The sequence below is a fragment of the Erythrolamprus reginae genome, chromosome 1 (assembly GCF_031021105.1).
Source record: "Erythrolamprus reginae isolate rEryReg1 chromosome 1, rEryReg1.hap1, whole genome shotgun sequence".
NCBI classification, from domain to species: domain Eukaryota; kingdom Metazoa; phylum Chordata; class Lepidosauria; order Squamata; family Dipsadidae; genus Erythrolamprus; species Erythrolamprus reginae.
In genome coordinates, this window is record NC_091950.1 from 277,663,064 (window position 1) to 277,683,004 (window position 19,941).

Here is a 19,941-nt window from a genome sequence, read left to right on the forward strand (position 1 = left end):
TATTTTTACAGGAAGGAAATTTCTTTTCAAACTCCCACTTGAAATAACCAACTCACATAAGTAAATGAGGTGGTGCTCTGTGGACCAAATCAGCCAATCACTACTGATGTGTTAATGATAATGGTTCTCAGACTATTATCAAGTTCAGCAGACTATGACAGGACAAGAAGAAGCAAGAATCCAGCTTATGTTTCTTGATTTGGCCTTGTTTTTTCTGGGAAGACTACCATAACCTAGTCAGATGGGGGTTGTTGTTTTTAAAATCACAATGACGTATCTTCAATCCTTTTGGGAGGCTGTATCTGTCCGTTTGCGATTACACAACCATATAAATTGAATAAATAATAAATGCGGAAATAGTCAGCTTTGTGACTTTACCGCATCAGAACTGTTCTATGACTTGCAAATCACTTCCTAACATTTTGCTACATTACTAAAGGCTTCACTTATGAAATCTGTAGGAATTATTTCCTTGAATTATTTAGTTATGCTAAAAGACACAATAGGGCAGTAGGTTTTTTTTTGTATTTTAAGTCTGAATATTTCCTATTAAAAGAGTGAACATTGAGTCTTACAAGGTCGCCTCTTTCCCCAGCTTCTCCTTCTCCTCCAGTGGGTCCCTGGGATATAAAAAGACAGACAAGCCTAGATTGTAAATAGGCACAGTATATTTTCCAGAGAGTTTTTTTTTTAACAAGGTTGTAAAATAAATGGACTGTGCAAGTTTATATACTCACTTGTTCTCCTTTTGGCCCTCTCCCACCAGCTGAACCCTAAATACAAATGAAAAATGTAAAGTCATTTAAATATGGCCTAATAATTAAACAGGGAGTCGGGTCTGTCTTTAGAAAGTGAAAATGTATGATTTGATTGCTAGAGTGCTCTGCTGCCACATCTTAAAATATGAATGGAATATTAATTAAACATTAAAACATAAAAGGCATGTTCTATGAATATTTAGCATTTTATCATCTTAATCCACATCCACATGTTTACACTCTCATGCCCCTCGAATGAAAACTCTTGTGAAAGCAAGGGCCACATTCAGGTCAAAGGTTGAGGCAGTTCCAAAGATGGGTTCATCCAGCCATCTGGAACTGCCCATCTCAACCGGTGTAGAGGGGAAATTCTCTGCAGGAATATCAGGCAGTTTGAAATGACTGCATTTGCAGAGAGTCAATGGTCTAGACCAGGGGTAGGCAAATTTGGCTCTTCTATGACTTGTGGACTTCAACTGCCAGGCACAGGAATTCTGGGAGTTGAAATCCACATGTCATAGAAGAGCCAACTTTGCCTACCCCTGGTCTAGACCAAGGGTCTCCAAACTTGGTAACTTTAAGCCTGGCAGACTTCTGGCTGGGGAATTCTGGGAGTTGAAATCCTCCAAGCTTATAGTTGCCAAGATTGGAAACCCCTGGTCTAGACTCTAAGGCAGTGGTTCTCAACCTTTCTGATGCCGCGACCCCTTAATACAGTTCCGCATGTTGTGGTGACCCCCAACCATAAGTCTAGTGCCAATTTTCCCAACAGAGCTTTAAGCTGATTGGCAGGAAGGTCAGAGGGATACCCCCACTGTAAACACCTGATTGGTCAGATTGTAAAAATATGTTCCAAGGTGCCAGAATAGAAGCTACCTAACACCATGGGAAATTTGTCTTTTACCATGGTCTTAGGCAACCCCTGTGAAATGGTCATTCAACCCCCAAAGAGGTTCCGACCCCCAGGTTGAGAACCACTGCTCTAGGGTGATAATAATGATAGCAACAATAATCAGCTGTGATATAACTAATTTTTGTTTTCTATGTAGGGCACATTTAAAGGTTATTTTTTTTTAATCCTGTATAAATGTCTCTATATGTTTTTCAATTAAGCTTTTCTCTTCTGATTATTCATTTCATTTTTTAATTTCATGACAAAACTAACATTTGCTCCATCTTTATTAGGTATCTTGTAACCAGCCAGGGGTGGGCTACTGCCGGGGGGGGGGTGCGGCACAGTGGGGTAGTGAAAATGGAGCTCCACCCCAGAGCACCCAATTTGCACTGAAAGATGTTGAAAGAAAATGCAGGGTGTCCTTCATAAGCCACGCCCACAGTGTGGTAATAAAAATGTTGGTAGCCCTTCACTGCTTGTAACCTACATTCCTTTGTGTGTAAGTTAATTTAAATAAGTGAACCAGTCAACACAGTGAAGATCAGTGGGATACCACTGATCTCCACTGTGTTGACTGGTTCACTTATTTAAATTAACAGAGAGATTTGCTCAATCAGAATATGTTGAAGAGAACATTTTGTTTTCCTTTTCCTAGACAAACTTGGCAACCATGGAAGAATTAGTTCTACAAAACAAATTTGGGAGAGTTTCCATGGTTTTTTAAATTTTGTTTGTTAAAAAAAAAAGAACATTTCATACTAGTGACACTTAGAACCTAGCACTAAACCAAACAACAAAATGAAATTTAAAACAGAATTTTGATTAAATCTATTCTTTTAAATTTGCTTAGCTCTGAAGCTAAGAGGCTTATGGAAAGTATAAATGTTCTTTCTCTGCTTTTTGCCATCTCCCCACTCAGTACTCTTTGTTTTGACAAATTAATCTGGAGTCTTTTATATTAGAAATATATGAAAGTACAATAATGGCTTCATGTATTCCTATTGTCTCTCTTGGCTTTAATAGATAGCAATACCTGCTGAGCAGCACTAAGGCCTAAATAAAAGGCACTAATGAATCAGGAAAGTAACCCAAAAATAAAAATATTCAGTGTTTACTATTAGCTTAGATTTCCAAGAGATAGTGTACGTTGCTGTTTATTGTTTTAAAAAGCAATAGTGGCAATGTTTTTATATAATGTACTGTAAGAGCTAAAAGAACCAGCACATACCAAGAAAATGAGTGTAAACTTTATGGCAATAACACTTATATACTGTTTCACAGTGCTTTACAGCCCTCTCTAAGCTGTTTACAGTCAGTATATTGCTCCCAACAATCTGGGTCCTCATTTTACCTACCCTGGAAGGATGGAAAGTTGAGTCAACCTTGAGCCTGGTGAGATTCAATCTGCCAAATTGCAGTCAACTGGCAGTCAGCACGAAGTAGCCTGCAGTATTGCATTCTAAACACTGTGCCATCACAGCTCAGTATAGATCAGTGATGGTGAACCTATGGCATGTGTGCCACCTGTGAGCCATATCAGAGGACATGCGCACTGCCCAGATGCTTTTTGGCCTTGGGGAAGGCCTTTTTGCCCTCCAGAAGCTTCCTGAAGCCCCAGAGTGTAAAAAACAGCCAACGGGCAAACCGGAAGTCCATTTTTACTAACTTCTGGTTTTCTCTTTGGGCTGTTTTTCACACTCCTGAGTTTCAGGAAGTTTCCCTGAAGACTCCAGAGTGCAAAAAACAGCACAACAGGCAAACCAGAAGTCTGTCTTTCCAAACTTCTGGTTTGGCTGTTTGGACATTTTTTTCACCATCACATACTTCAGTGAGGCCTGTGCTCATACATGGAGGCAGGATGGGGGTACAGATGCACAGTGGGCAGCATGGGAGAGAGGGAATGGATATGCAGTGAGACAATATTGCATTTTAAATTCTTCAGGTATGGTTTTGGAATTGAAATCATTTTATTACTAGGTAATTTATACAGGATTTTTTAAAAAAAACAAAAATGAAACTCAGTGGTCAGCATGGTTATATGTTCTTCTATCTTGCTGGGTTGGATGTGTTTGGGCAAGTGGTTTGTGGGGATAGATGGTTTTGGAAGTGATTTATTTCTTATCGTTGATAAATTTGATGGATAGGTCTTGCCTAAGTATTGGTTTCTTCCTGTAGTTTGATAGTTGCAGGATTAGATGGCTTTGGAGCCATGGTGGCACAGTGGTTAGAGTGCAGTACTGCAGGCTACTTCTGCTAACTGGCCGCTGCCTGCAATTTGGCAGTTCAAATCTCACCAGCTCAATTTATTAGATTTGCATGCCGCCCCGAGTCTTTAGAGAGGGGCGGCATACAAATCTAATAAATTATTATTATTATTATTATTATTATTATTATTATTATTATTATTATTATTGGCATGTGCACACACGCTAGTAGGCGCATACACACACAGAGTACATTAAAGATACTGGATTGTGGGACCTATACATGAATCTGTTGGGGGATGTTTCTGATTCCACTGACTGTTGGTTACTCTCAACTAATTGATATAGTCAATAGCTGGTTTCATAGCATATTAGAGAACATGCACAAGTATTTCTGACAAAGGTAAATAGGTAGCTTCTCATCCTCACTTAAAATACCTGTGAGGCTATATTGCTCTTGAAACAGATGACCAGCCCAAATAGATTGAACCTTGTATCGTAGGTGGGGAACATGGAGAAGCAGCGAATGACATCTGAACTCTATCAATAACCAACGTCTGATAAAATGTATATGGCAAATGTATTTTGATTTTATGTTAAACTTTTATATCCCCAAAGGCTATAAAGAAGGGACTGAAATAGAATCCTTTTACAGCTTCTTAAAAATCATCACCAGGACATCTGCAACAATTGTTGGCTTACAAATGGCAGGATAATGGGGTGAAAGATCAAGACTTAGCCATACAAAGCAGATCCACACCACTGGTGCCTTGAAAGTTCACCATAAGACAGGAAACTATATCCTCCTTAAATTCCATATCAGGAATTGTAAAAGCATGGCTAGCTGTTGGAGTTCTTTTCTTGTGGGTCAGGGATTGGGGTGTCAAATATATCACTGCAGAGATCATTGGGAGTTAAGAAAACAGCTTTGAACACAGGCTTGAAGGAGACATGCTTTACAAAGAGTGAAGGTAATTTGTGCTTCATCACCCTGCAGCCTGTGGCTCCTTGCCTGCAGTTCACCACTGCACTGGCCTGTATTTGGGATAGAAGAAATAATAACTGTGCTAAGATTGGATTTAAAAAAACAAAATCAAGGATGAAGAGGTTTTTAGCAAGATTATGGAATGCGCAGAATTAGATATGATGACAAGGTGGTTGAATAACCAAGTAGAAACAGAATTTTATAAAACTTGGCAAAAGGTCTATACAGTGATCCCCCGCTCGTTGCGAGGGTTCCGTTCCAGGACCCCCCGCAACGAGCGGGTTTTCGCGAAGTAGCGCTGCGGAAGTAAAAACACCATCTGCACATGTGCAGATGGTGTTTTAAACTTCCGCAGCGCTAGCGAGGAGCCGAAGATTGGGGGGCGGCGCGGCTCTTTTAAAACATCGCCGCCGACATGGGGGGCTCCCTAGCACCCCCCCAAACCCCCAACCCGGGTTTGGGGGGGTGCTAGCAAGCCCCCCATGTCGGCGGCGATGTTTTAAAAGAGCCGCGCCGCCCCCCAATCTTCGGCTACTCAGCGGCGAGCGAGCGAAGCCAAGCTGGCAGCAATGTCGCCGCCGCTGCAGCCAACGCGCGCTACGATCTTCCGGGCCAGCCAGGCTCAGTCATGGAAGGCAGCCGCTTGGCCCGGGATGCTGGGCCGAGAGGAGCCGGGCTTGATCCGCTGAGCCTGGCTGGCCCGGAAGATCGTAGCGCGCGTTGGCTGCAGCGGCGGCGACATTGCTGCCGGCTTGGCTTCGCTCGCCGCTGCAGCCAACGCGCGCTACGATCTTCCGGGCCAGCCAGGCTCAGCGGATCAAGCCCGGCTCCTCTCGGCCCAGCATCCCGGGCCAAGCGGCTGCCTTCCGTCACTGAGCCTGGCTGGCCCGGAAGATCGTAGCGTGCGTTGGCTGCAGCGGCGGCGACATTGCTGCCGGCTTGGCTTCGCTCGCCGCTGCAACCAACGCGCGCTACGATCTTCCGGGCCAGCCAGGCTCAGTCACGGAAGGCAGCTGCTTGGCCCGGGATGCTGGGCCGAAAGGAGCCGGGCTTGAAGATCGCAGCGCGCGTTGGCTGCGGTGGCGAGGGCTTGCGATGGAGGGTGGAGGAAGCGGCCATGGGAGGGCGAGCAGCCTCAGGGAGGAGGATCGGGCGGGACCAGGTGGGGGCTGGAATTTCTCCGCTGGGAAGAAGCGGCCAGGGCGAAGGGCGGGCGAGCGGCGAAGGGCGGGCGAGCGGGTGCTGGGGAGGGCTTCTCGCCCTCCCGCCAGCAAGAGGGGGAGCGAACGGCGTGGGCAGGCGAAGGGCGGGCGAGCGGCAGCGAGGAGTTTGTGTGGGCGGTGAGGAAACTCCTCGCTGATGCCAGCAAGAGGGGGAAGACCCAGGGAAGCCGCCCAGCAGCTGATCTCCCAGTTGCCATCTACGCATGTGTGCCCATAGAAAAAAAGGGCACGCATGCGTAGATGGTATTTTGACTTCCGGGTTGAAAAATCGCAAATTACCCTGTTCGCAATGGTCGGGGACGCAATAACCGGGGGATCACTGTAGTTGGTGGAATAAAAGAAATGCTTAAAGATGCTAAAATAAAGAGTTAAATTTATTAGACAGAATATATTATATAAAGATATTTTATAGAAATGTTTACTTTTCTGAATTGTTCTAAACTATAATTAGTTTTTCCTTTTTGTATTAAGAAGACCAATACTGAGCGGAGCAACTGTAGCTTTTTTTATGTTATGCGTTAGTCTATTTTATATTTGTTTGACATGGTATGTATTTTATTTTGAAAATAATAAAAAATATTTTGAAAAAAATAAAAAACCAAATCAAGTTCCCTGAGAAACCTTAAGCAAATGGTTCAATCCTAGAGTGTACCAGTGTAACAATTTGCATCAATGATTCCAATTAGTATTTACATCAGGAAGAAGTATCAGAAAGAAACATTGTAGACAAAATACTGTAAAAAAAAATTAGGTCATGTGTACTGCAGAAACCACTGGTATGGAAAGTCCTAACTAGCACTAGCAAATAGCCAAGAGAAGCTATTGTACGTATTCCTACGTGTACAAATCCTTCCAAAGCAGATTTCTTGTACCCAGGGCCGCAGATAGACGGGTATTACTGGGAGGGGCGTACCGGGCCCGGGGAAATTGAATAATGGGGGGGGCGGCGCTTCTCCTGCTGAGCCCAGTCCTCTCCCGGTGGCTTTCGGCTCCTCCCGCCGAGGAGCTGCAAGGCTGGCCTCGGAGCCCCGCGCGGCCAGTGTTCCCTCGTGCCCAGCGGGCTCCCCTTTCCTAAACCCCCACCAGCCCCCTCCTTCCCTTCCCGCCCTGCCCTCCTTCCCCGAGGCGTCCCTTGCCCATCATCCCCTGCTGGGCAATGGGGCAGCGGGACTGCTAGATGGGCAGCTCTTCCGGCGAGGGTGGGCAAGGCGCGCCCTTCTCAGCTCTCAGCCTCCGCCCGCGCAGAAAGCATCCTTCCTCGCATCCAGCGCCGGCCATGGGGTCTTCCGCCGCCGCCTTCCGCAAGGCCCCCCGAGGAGCTGCGTGGGTCTCCAGCCTTCTCCTGGTGAGTCAGCGCGGCAAGGATGCGGGCGAGGGAGAAAGGGAAGAACCCGGCGCCTCGGGCGCTTCCCTCTTGTGGTAGAGGGGTAGGTGGTTTGTGGGGAGCGGGGGAGGGAATGAGCCGGCATAGTCAAAATCACAACTTCTTTCGTTTCTTTTTCTTTCTTTCTCTATTTCTCTCTTGCTCTTTCATTCTTTTTTCTTTATCTTGCTTTCTTTCTTTCTCTTTCTTTCTCTCCTTCCTTCCCTCTTTCCATTTCTTTCATTCCCCCTCTCTTTTTATTTCTCTTTCATTCTCTTTCTTTCTTTCTCTTTCTTTCTCTTTTTCTTTCTCTCTTTTACCTTCCCTTCCTCTATTTCTTCTTTTCTTTCTCCTTCCTACCTTCTTCCCTCCCTCCCTTCCTTCAGTCCTTCCTCTCTTACTCTACCCTTTCATAAGTTTCCTTCCTTCCTTCCTCTGTTCCTGTCCCTTCCCCCTTTCTTTCTTTCTTTCCTTCCTTCCCTCCCTCCATTTCTTGCTTTCCTTCTCCTTCCTCCCTTCTTTCCTCCCTCACTCCCTTCTTTCACTCCTTCCTCTCTTACTCTCCCCTTTCACACATTTCCTTGCTTCCTTTGCACCCTTCCTCTGTTCCTGTGCCTTCCCTCTTTCCTTCCTTCCTTCCCACCCTCCGTCCATTCATTCACCCATTCCTCTCTTGATCGCCCCTTTTACCATTCCTTCCTTCCTTCCTTCCTTCCTTCCTTCATAGCTCGCCCTCGCCTTTCTTCCCTTCCTTCCAGATGGGAGTGCCCCCTCAAGACACCCGCCTGACTGCTGGTACCCTGCTTTTTCTCTCCCCTCGTCCTTTCCAGCTCCTCTCTGGTGGCTGCCGGGTGTGGGATCCCCCTCCCCTCTCCCCTCGCTAGAAAGCACATGGTTTTGTCAACAAGAAGGGAGAAGTGCCAAGGAGCCGTAAATAAGCCTTGCTCCGCCTGACCGATGCCAGGATCTTTCTTTCCCTTGTCACTCCCACTTCTTTCTTTCTCCTGGACGAGTCAACACAATCGGCTTAACCCAGTTCCTGAAATAGCCTATGGCAGTGCTTCCCAACCTTGACAACTTGAAGATATCTGGACTTCAACTCCCAGAATTCCCCAGCCAGCATTTGCTGGCTGGGGAATTCTGGGAGTTAAAGTCCAGATATCTTCAAGTTGCCAAGGTTGGGAAACACTGGCCTATGGGACCACCTCGCTTGGCGTGAAGCGGGGGATGGAGTGGCTTGGCGACTTAAAATAGTTTTAAAATGGCGGGGGGGGGGCAGACACTTAGGCTGTATGGGGCCCCAAAATTCCTGATGGTGGCCCTGCTTGTACCAACATTTTTGGGGGCTGGGAGAGGATTCAAATCCTGGTGGCTACTTGGATAAATTCCTGCAATTTTTGGCAAAATTTCAGAATAGTTTCTTTCATTGAGAGAGAATGAGTTGTCATCCAACTGGCTTTGTCTTTCTAAAAGTATCATTTTGGCTATCAGGTTTTTTAAAAAGCATTTTCAATAAAATGGCTGATTAAAGGCATTGAAAATATGAAGGCGATTGTCTGAAATTATGCTGAGTTACAAATCGAAGGGCGTGACTCTATTCTTCTAAACCAGGAGTCAAACTTGATTTCATTGAGGGACGCATCAGGGTTGTGTTTGACTTCGAGGGGGGCAAGGTGGGTAAGGTGGGTTGACCCGTGTGGGCATGGCCAGCTTGATGTCAGTCGTGTCAGGGGCACTTGTGATGGTCTGAGCGCTCTACTAGGGAAAACAAGCTCCTGATCTATGTTTTCAGTTGGGACAGCCTCCTGCAACCCTCTGGCAGAAAAAAAGAAGCTTGCGAGCCCATTTTTGCTGGTAGAGGCACCACAGGCTGGTCCTTGTTTCCTGAGCAGCCCCCAGAGGACAGATCTAAGTATCCATGGGCCTTGATTTTGATACCCCTGTTCTAAGCTCTGCTATGAACACCTATCAGTGGTACTGCTTTCCTCAGAATGGCAGAAGTAGCATTGCAGTATAACCCCATGGTGCTGTAACATTACTTAGATTGCTGTGACTCTAATTTCTAATTTAATTCATTCTTTATGGCTAGATCACAAATTCTACTTGTCATATAACCTCTTAGAATTAGAATCACTCTTTGATATGTAAATAGAACGCAGATTCCAGCTTAGAAGAATATTGAAGATGTTAGTACAGACCCTCCAATTGGTGGTGGGGTATATATGTATGTTGTCAGGTGATGGGTGCACCTTCACAGGATACTGTTTTTATGTTGTATGTATGTAGTTTGTATGTTTTAACATTTAAAATTAATTTTAAAAATTATATATATGTATATATATAAAAGATTGCTGTGACTCTCCCATAGCCCTCTGCAGATGCTACTGGGTAAGAGACTTCAGAATCAGAAAGTGCACCTCTGGAAACATGGAAAGAAAAAGAGGATAAATTCCACAAAAAATTACCTGGATAACTTTAACAACAATAGAGGTTCAAGTCATGCAGAATACAGGAAACAAAGAATTGCAAGATGGGACAAAAGATTAACTATGATTGAAAATTATTACAGAAGAGGATGGGATGGCCTTCAACAAATTTTGGCTCAGGTGTCAAACCAGACAGCCAATACTTTATGAAGGACACAGAGTGAGAAAAAACAAATGCTATATTTTGGCTTATTTCTTTTATTGAAAAGATTACACTAAGGACTCTTGCTGTAACCACAAGATGAATTGTTCTGTCAATATTTAGCAAAGGAGAAATAGAAGGAAAAAAATTAAAGGGGGAAAAAATCTTTTAATTGTATAGTACAATAACTCTCAAAGAACACTGGAAAAGAAACATGATATGGTGATTTCATAACTTTCTATTTTTCTCTTTTCAGTCAGTGATGGGCTGCTATGGGTATGGTCAGATATGCATAACCGGTAGAAAAAAAATGATTTTTTTTTCTTTTTTTCCCTTCTGGGCTCTGGGTATGTTTTTCCTATCACAGTAAATGAGGTTGAATGTGTATAATTTTAGAAGAGCTGTGCATGTGTGTGTGTGCGTACATGTACATATAGTTTATATAGTAGATAATGTATATTTTTGTGTGCCTGTGTGTAATATGTATGTACACATATGGCATATATATATATAGAATTAAATAGCATATTTTGGATGTTGAGTAATAGTAAATAAATAGGGAATTTTTATCATTTTGAGGTAAAGAGAGGCCAGGCACCCTAATCCTAACCCAAACCCTTAACGTGAGTGATGTCAAATTGGTCACCCTTAGGCCAGTCATATGACCTTCAAGCCACCCCCCAGTCACATGTTCATCAAGCCACTCCCACCTGATCACATGGCCGGCAAGCCACCCCCACAAAATAAGCCATGCTCCCAGTGTGGTAGTAAAATTTTCTGCAGCCCTTCACAGGTTTCAGTGAATTTAAATTTGGCACAAGGCAAAAAAGCTTCTCTTTTGTGAAAAGACATTGACCAAACCAAAGTCAAGTGAGCAACATCTTCTTGACCTGCATCTGCTTACCCTATTGCCTTTAGCACCAGGCAGTCCCGGAGGCCCAGGTAAACCCGGCAGTCCAATGTCTCCTTCTGCACCCTGTAAAAGCAATCAGAGATGGCAGGGCTTTAGAGCATTTTTGCACTGAAGAAAGGGAGAGTTGAGATAGACAGCCAGTCTCCGGGTTAGACCTTTCTCACAGATGGCTGTGCATCTCATTCAAACCAGGAAAGTATGTTGAGCTCTGGAGCCACCCAGAGTGGGTTAAAAGATGGGCGGCAATATAAAAATGTTATGAAACATAGAAACATAGAAACATAGAAGACTGACGGCAGAAAAAGACCTCATGGTCCATCTAGTCTGCCCTTATACTATTTCCTGTATTTTATCTTACAATGGATATATGTTTATCCCAGGCATGTTTAAATTCGGTTACTGTGGATTTACCAACCACGTCTGCTGGAAGTTTGTTCCAAGGATCTACTACTCTTTCAGTAAAATAATATTTTCTCGTGTTGCCTTTGATCTTTCCCCCAACTAACTTCAGATTGTGTCCCCTTGTTCTTGTGTTCACTTTCCTATTAAAAACACTTCCCTCCTGAACCCTATTTAACCCTTTCACATATTTAAATGTTTCGATCATGTCCCCCCTCTTCCTTCTGTCCTCCAGACTATACAGATTGAGTTCATTAAGTCTTTCCTGATACGTTTTATACTTAAGACCTTCCACCATTCTTGTAGCCCATCTTTGGACCCGTTCAATTTTGTCAATATCTTTTTGTAGGTGAGGTCTCCAGAACTGAACACAGTACTTCAAATGTGGTCTCACCAGCGCTCTATATAAGGGGATCACAATCTCCCTCTTCCTGCTTGTTATACCTCTAGCTATGCAGCCAAGCATCCTACTTGCTTTTCCTACCGCCCGTCCACACTGCTCACCCATTTTGAGACTGTCAGAAATCACTACCCCTAAATCCTTCTCTTCTGAAGTTTTTGCTAACACAGAACTGCCAATGCAATACTCAAATTGAGGATTCCTTTTCCCCAAGTGCATTATTTTACCTTCTTGATTTTCTCAATCTGCTAAAACAATGGGGTCTTTATGGGTTTGGGGAAATGGTACAACCCACCGAGGCTATGCTGCATTCCCTTCTAACAGAGAATTCTTTCAGAGTCTGAATAGTGAGACTGGCTTTCCAGCAGAAACGGCGCAAATGAAATCTGAGCAGTTTCAAAGAAGGTATTCATGTCTGGTGGTAACTACTAGCAAACAAAGAGGAGGGAGTAGCCTTTCAGCATTCTTTATAAAGGTATAAGAATATTAAAATTTAACTTCGCCCTGTAACGAGTGAAAGAGCTTCCAGTATTAACACATACAAATGTCAGTTTTTTTAAAAGTACATTTTTAGGAAGCTGAACTAATGATGCAACTGAGTCAGGAGCTGAAAAATGAATGAAGCTGACAATGGCCCCTATTCACATTTCATCTTTTCATTTCCTGAGTAAATGGCCTGGTTACTGCAAACCCTTGACCGAGCAAACTAATGTGATGGAAATCAAGACTGCCCGCTTACCGTTTTACCTGGTGACCCTGGAGGACCAGCAGGACCTGGCTCACCTCTGCCACCCTTTGAGGAAACAAAAATGTATTGTTGAAATAGAAACAGTGACATTTTTTGATGTGAAATTGCCTACCTTTGAAGATTAATAGTGATATTTTACCAAAAATCAAGCAATTCAAGGTCTTCTAATAGCACAAAGAAATAACAAAGTTATTGCAACCCCCCTAAAATTGAATTTCATGATAAAAATAAGAGAGATAGTTAATTAAATATGAGAGGTAGCTAATAAAATATGATGATAAAATACCAGATACAGCTAATAAATGCATACACGCTTTAAAAAACCCCCCACATACTGCAACTCTTACAAGAAATCATTTAAAAGCAAAGCACACTGGTCTCTTGAGAGTGTTGTACATGACTAATTGCTGAAAAGGCATGTAATTTGGAGAAAGTAGCACAAGGCTTTAATATCCTGTCTGAAATGATCCTCTGCTTGAGAAATGAACTTTTCAAGATAAGAACCGGGTGTTCAAGATATTTTTGCCTCTTCTAAAGAACCGATTTCCACTTACAAACCCAAGTCTCCAAAACTGTAACCGGAAAAGATAGGGAGAAGCCTCTGTGGGGCCTTTTTAGGAATCTCCTGGGAGGAAACAGGGCCTCCACCCTCTCTGTGGTTTCCCCAATTGCACGCATTATTTGCTTTTACATTGATTCCTATGGGAAAATTGCTTCTTCTTACAAACTTTTCTAATTAAGAACCTGGTCATGGAACGAATTAAGTTCATAAGTAGTAGTACAACTTATGGGATTAGATTTATCAATGCCTAATGCAGCAGTGTGTAAATACTTCCTGTCAAAGAATCATGCACAACTTTTGAATTGCAAACTGGAAGCTATACACTGAAAATTAAGGGAAAAAAACCAGGCCAGAATAAAAACTATAATTGATTGGATTCGATTTAGATTTAATTAGAATTAAACATAATTAATACAGTTAATTTATTACTGTTACTTGTGAAGTTGTGTCACAATCATAATCCCATGGACAACATTCCTGTCCTCTACCATCCCCTGGAGTCCATTTACACTCATGCTGACTGCTTCAGTGACTCCCTCCAGCCACCTCATTCTCTGTCGTCCCCTTCTTCATTTGTGCTCAATTGTTCCCAGCATTAGGCTCTTCTCCAGTGAGTCCTTCCTTCTCATTAGGTGGCCAACGTATTTGAGTTTCATCTTCAGGATCTGTCCTTCTAAAGAGCAGTCAGGGTTGATCTCCTCTAGGACTGACCAGTTTGATCGCCTTGCAGTCCCAGGGACTTGCAGAAGTTTTCTCTAGCACCATAGTTCAAAGGCCTCCATTCTTTGGCGCTCAGCCTTTATTATGGTCGAAGTTTAGACCATAAGAGTTGGTCTGCAATTGGGAAAGTTACTATCCAAACATATATTTCATAATGCCCTCCTTTTCTTAAATTTAAAGCTTCTGGGGAACTCACAGTTTCTAAAATTGTCCTAGAACGTGGGAGTCAAATTCTGAACTTCAATGTATTGACTATAAATATATGTTTTACTGCATTTTGACAAGAACGGTGATGAGAAAAACAGAGCAACACAGAGAAAATAAAGGGAAGTCAATTCAAAACAAAGGTACTATCCTAAGAATAGAGAGTGAATGTAAATCCATTTCTACAATTCTACCAGTTTATAAATTACTTCTCATCATAAAGTGATTGTTTTTTTTAACAACCTGGAGCAGAAAATCCAGAGTCTCAATCTAAGCCAAAAGCCAAGCAAATAGACTTACTGATGGGCCTTTGGGTCCCAGTGATCCTGGTTCTCCTTGTAGTCCTGGTTCTCCCTATTGGTGGGATTGCAAGAACAACACACTGTATATATTTAAAGACTGATACTTCAAAAAATAAAAAAGGGTGAAATATCAGGGGGGGGGAAAACCAATCTTACAGTTTTGCCTGAATTTCCCATCAAACCAGGTTTCCCGGGAAAACCAACACTACCCTGTAGGAGAGAAAAATATGTTAGCACCTTTCATAGGAAAGTGAACACAAGAACAAGGGGGCACAATTTGAGGTTAATTGGGGGAAACATCAGAAGCAGAGTGAGAAAATATTATTTTACTGAAAGAGTAGTAGATGCTTGGAACAAACTTCCAGCAGACGTGGTTGGTAAATCCACAGCAACTGAATTTAAAGATGCCTGGGATAAACATGTATCCATCCTAAGATAAAGTACAGGAAATAGTATAAGGGCAGACTGGAGGGACCATGACATGAGGTCTTTTTCTGCCGTCAATCTTCTTTGTTTCTATGTTTCTAATTATGAGTATTTGCAAAAAAAGAAAAATACAATAAAAATCTATTTTAAAAAAAAGAAATAATCCAACCATGACAAAAAGGTGATGATACTACTCTCCAGAGCCAAATCCCAAAGTAACTGCTACAAAGTCAAAATGAGTTTAACCATGTGATTACTGGGATAAACCCTCGGGTGCTGTGAATCCTGAGCGCTTCTCAATCCAGTTCCCATTGCATGAAATTTTATGTTCTCCAACACCCCGGGGGGTTGGGGGGAGCTGTGGAATGTGCATCTTAGTTAGGCTTGATTCTATGGCTTAGCATAGACTTCGGCATTTAAAACCCGCAAACCACATCTGGCCCTTTAGCTATCACTGTCCGGCCCATGAGAAAACAAATTTTTTATGTAACTAAATTAATTAACAAAGAGTGTACAGAAGGCGGTTAAAAAACAATAACAATAGACAAGACATTAATAACCAAAAAGAACAATAGTGAATGCCGATGATTTCTATTCACCAGAAAATAATTTGATATTCAACAAGATTGTAACTTTCCTCCTCCCAAGAGGATATTGATGAGATATTTTTTTATGTTATTTGTAATTTTGTAATTGTCCATGGTGTTTTTGTTTGTTTTGATGTTTTCTTTGTGTATTGCAAATATTGCAAATACTGTATACCAATGTATATACTTTTTTTATTATACTTTTTAAAACAATTTAATAAAAATTACTTTAAAAAAAAAAAGGAAATTAGAAATCAAATGTAAATAAATGCACCATAAGATGCAGGAGAAGAAGGGAAGATGGCTCTTTTAGTTGGCTGGTGGCTGTAGGAAGGCAAGGACAAAAAAACCCTGCACAGTGCTCACCTTCAACTGCAGCAGCCTGAAGAGTTGAGGTGATGGAGTTTGAGGAGGTTGCATTCTTTTGGCCCTCTACAACAGTCTCAGTTTCTTATGGAAAACTTATTTGCCCACCCCAGTTTTAGCATGTTATATCAACAAAGCTATTTAGCATTTATACCATAATTTAGCCTTTTACACAAATCCAGAGTAAATGCTTCTGTCAGCTGTAGGAACACACACACCAGGGGTGGGCAGCAGGCCGGATGGGGTGGAACACAGTTCCACCAGCGGAAATGAAGCTGTGTGCCCAGCTCTAGCTGACTATCCCTCTCTTCTATCCTCTGCCTCCTCTTCGGAAAGCGACAGGGAGACTAACACCGGCAGGATTTGCAGGGGGCCCATTTCTTTCCCTCCTTTTCTCAACAGCTGATCAGTACCCATTTGCCTAGCTACCCAGCCTAATGCAGGGGGTGACCCAGGAAGGAGAGTGTGGGAAACGCGAAGCAAATTGTCACCCCAGAGAGAGACACTGGTGAGGTTGTAAGTCGAGGACTTAACAGTTCACTTGAACGATAATGATCGTTCAAGCCACTCCCACCTGGTCACATGGCCACAAGCAACTCCTACCCAGTCACATAGCCATCAAGCCACACCCACAAAATAAGCCACACCTACATTGTGGCAGTAAAAATTTTGGCTGCCCATTACTGACCCACACCCCAAAATAATCTCACTTCAGTTTTGATTTGCTCTGACGTTTCTACCAAAAGGAAATAAAAATTCAGAGTTAATAACTGTTTCAGGCTTTTTGAAAATAGTAGCTTGTAAAATTAGTAATCCCAGTAGACCCATTTAAAAAATCAAGGTTGAAAAGAAGCTTGTATTTTGAATTTGGACTATGAGAACCTTGATCTAAATCTCTACTGAGCCATGAAGCTTTCTGATTAAATAAACTTTCTCTCCTTCGACCTGCTGCTCAGTACTCTACAGAAGACACCGTAAATGGGATTGGTCTCATTTAGGCTCCCAAAAGAAGGAATAAGTAACAGTTACATCTGTAATGAGGATGGACTATTTCCAAAATTCCTAGGATATTTTACCTTTGTGCCAGGAACACCTTTTGCTCCAGCAGAGCCAGATAAGCCCTTAAAAAAATAAACAGATATTGAAAAGATTTGAAATGTTGTAGATAAATTTCTTAATGAAAATATCAAAAGGTTGCTTTAATTTGTTTTCTTGAAACACTGCAAATATTAATTAATGAAGCTTCACATCCTGAAATTCATCAGGAGCATAAGAAAAATGAATGCTTCAACTCAGAATAAACAGGCACAAGAAAATTGATGTATCCTATTAGAATGATGGATATGTCCTACATACAGTATGTCCGATTCTAATGACAGATACTTATTAAAAAGGTCTCCATTCAGATATGCATCAATGCAAAGCAACCCAGCACAGGTAGATATTTCACAGAACACAGAAGACCTCTTAATGAGTTTTGGAAAAAGGGAAGGTCATCAATTTTGTAAAATATACATCAATTTATTTTTAAATTTATTTATTAGACCTTTATCCCATTTTATTACTTTATATAGGTAGCCCAAGGTCATGAATATTTCAAATATCCTTTTCTCCTCCTATTTTCCCCACAACAACAACCTGTTTTGGGCTGAGAGAAAAGGACTAGCCCAAAATCACACAGTCCACTTTTATGTCTGAGGTGGGACTAGTACAGATTTAAAGCCTCAGCAATCTGAGAACATGTCAGGGATAAAGAATCAGGACCACACATTAAGTTAAAATTATTTATTTGCTCTTGGCTTTACAACTAACTTTCGGCATTAACTTGGTGTTAGAAGAGAGTTAATGGAATTCAAGTGGGGGAAGGCTGAACTTGGATCACTAGTGGAAATGTAATGACTCTAGGCTGATTACTTGTTTGATTCCATCCTCAGAGTCTGCCTCATATGCTACATCACAACAGCAAAGGGCCTAGCCTGTATCCATAAACTAGCAAACACAATGGGAATAATTATGCATGCAGTTATTTGAATAGTTTAATTTGATCAATAATCAAACTTGATTTTCTGAATGTAGCAATAGATGACAGGATTTCCAGAGGAAACAGCTTGTCATTACTATAGTTAGTAGCCAGTCTTTTCCTTCCCACAATAACAGGCCTGAATTTAAAGATTTGCCTTTGGCCTCTTATGTTTTTACAGAGAGGAGTTGCATAGTTAACATGCAAATAGAGTGACACTGATCTATTGGTTTTGTCTGGATTTGCATCAAAAGATTACCACAGAAATTAAAGAGTGCCTAGATGCTGCCTTACTTCATTGCCTTATTTTTTTTTAAATAAAAATGTCATTTTGAACTTGTAAATTACTGTCATGCTCAACAAGAAAAACTGGTAATTGATGAAGGATGCCACCAATTTCTCTCACAGACTGTTTTTGGGGATTGAATTGTAAACTGTCTTGTTGAATGGATGAATGCAATGTAAAACATACCCAAGAACAGTGGATATATCTTTCTACAAGGGTTGATTGATCTTCCCTAATGCCTTCTATCCCTTATCAACCAGTAAACTCTTTTCCAGGGTAGTACCTAGGGTATAATTTGCTATACTCAATGAGGTAATCAGCCAGAAAGTTTCCAATTTATTCATTGTTTGAAATATATTGAGCAATTTGCAAGATTGGTTAACTTTTTAAGATTGAGTGCCTTTCCCTTTTGCACTGTATACATATACTATAAGTACACAATTTGACTTGCTAAAATTAAAATTAAATGTCCAAAGCATGGTGAAATTACACCATTTTAATTGTTTATTTTTACAGTTAAGCCAAACCCCCCCCCCCCCCCCCCCAAAAACCCCCAAGTCAGCAACAAGTTTTCTTCCTGGTAACATTACAATATAGTTTGTCCAAATTTTAAAGTTTCCGGTTTTTACCATCATCTTGCTATTTGGTTCAAAGCGGCTTAGAAATGAAACTTTGCTTATATTTTAAATATGGGGGAAAATATGGAAAATACTTACAGGGATTCCTTGAATGCCTGTATCACCTGGAGGTCCGGATTTTCCCGGTTCACCCTGGGGAAATGGTATTTCAGGTGAATCTTTGTAGGAAATCAAGCCATCTGCTTACATGGTATACAAAGCTATATAGCAAGAAGATAAATGTGTTTCCCACTTTGGCAAACAACACCTCTACCACATATGCTAAACGTGGTATTAAGCAAATAATCCAGTTAAAGTAAATCACCAACATATGCCCAAGAAATGAAGGCAGAATATGTAGATATTATCCTGATAGAATAGGCCAGTGATGGCGAACTCTTTTTCTCTCGGGTGCTGAGAGAGCATTTACGTGCTCTATTGTGCATGCATGAGTGTCCACACCCATAATTCAATACCTGTCCCCAAAGGCCCTCTGGAGGCTGGAAACAGCCCATTTCCCAACTTCTGGTAGGCCCAGTAGGCTCATGCTTCACCCTCCCCAGACTCCAATGGATTCCCTGGAGCTGCGAGAAGATAAAAATACCCTCCCCCATTCCCTCGGAAGCTCTCTGGAAGCGAAAATCACTCTCCCAGAGCCTCTGTGTGAGCCAAAAATCAGCTGACCAGCACACACATGCACATTGGAACTGAGCTAGGGCAGTGGCTCATGTGCCAGCAGATACAGCTCTGCGTGCCACATGTGGCACCCGTGCCATAGATTCGCCATCACTGGAATAGGCCATCTAGCTCACCTTTCTATTTTCATAATAAGAAGGAAGTTATCCCTGGAAATATCATAGCCCATAGACGTATGAACTTCCTAGGATATGTACTAACATCTGATAATTTTCTACAATGTTTCTACAACACTCCGTGGTCTGCACTGGCTGCCGATCAGTTTCCGGTCACAATTCAAAGTGTTGGTAATCACCTTTAAAGCCCTACATGGCATTGGACCAGAATACCTCCGGAACCGCCTTCTACCGCATGAATACCAGCGGCCGATAAGGTCCCACAGAGTTGGCCTTCTCCGGGTCCCGTCGACCAAACAATGTCGTTTGGCAGGCCCCAGGGGAAGAGCCTTCTCTGTGGTGGCCCCCGCCCTCTGGAACCAACTCCCCCTGGAGATTAGAACGGCCCTCACCCTCCTTGTCTTTCGCAAGTTACTCAAGACCCACCTGTATCGCCAGGCATGGGGGAACTAAGACATCTCCCCCAGGCTTTTTATATTTCATGTTTGCTATGTATGTGCTGTATGGTTTTTAATTGTTGGGG

General features: G+C 42.2%; 1 protein-coding gene across 1 annotated transcript in view; it reads right to left on the reverse strand.

Annotated features, from left to right (window-relative positions):
- Positions 1-89: 89 nt before the first annotated feature.
- Positions 90-19,941, reverse strand: part of LOC139173930 (collagen alpha-1(IX) chain-like) — a 73,475-nt gene continuing 53,623 nt past the window's right edge. The window contains exons 23-31 of the mRNA XM_070763920.1: positions 18,706-18,759; positions 16,760-16,804; positions 14,461-14,514; positions 14,303-14,356; positions 12,508-12,561; positions 10,961-11,032; positions 738-773; positions 576-620; positions 90-152 (exon numbers count right to left, since the gene is read on the reverse strand). Of these exons, the coding sequence (XP_070620021.1) occupies positions 90-152; positions 576-620; positions 738-773; positions 10,961-11,032; positions 12,508-12,561; positions 14,303-14,356; positions 14,461-14,514; positions 16,760-16,804; positions 18,706-18,759 (477 nt within the window). The remainder of the gene's footprint in view (positions 153-575; positions 621-737; positions 774-10,960; positions 11,033-12,507; positions 12,562-14,302; positions 14,357-14,460; positions 14,515-16,759; positions 16,805-18,705; positions 18,760-19,941) is intronic.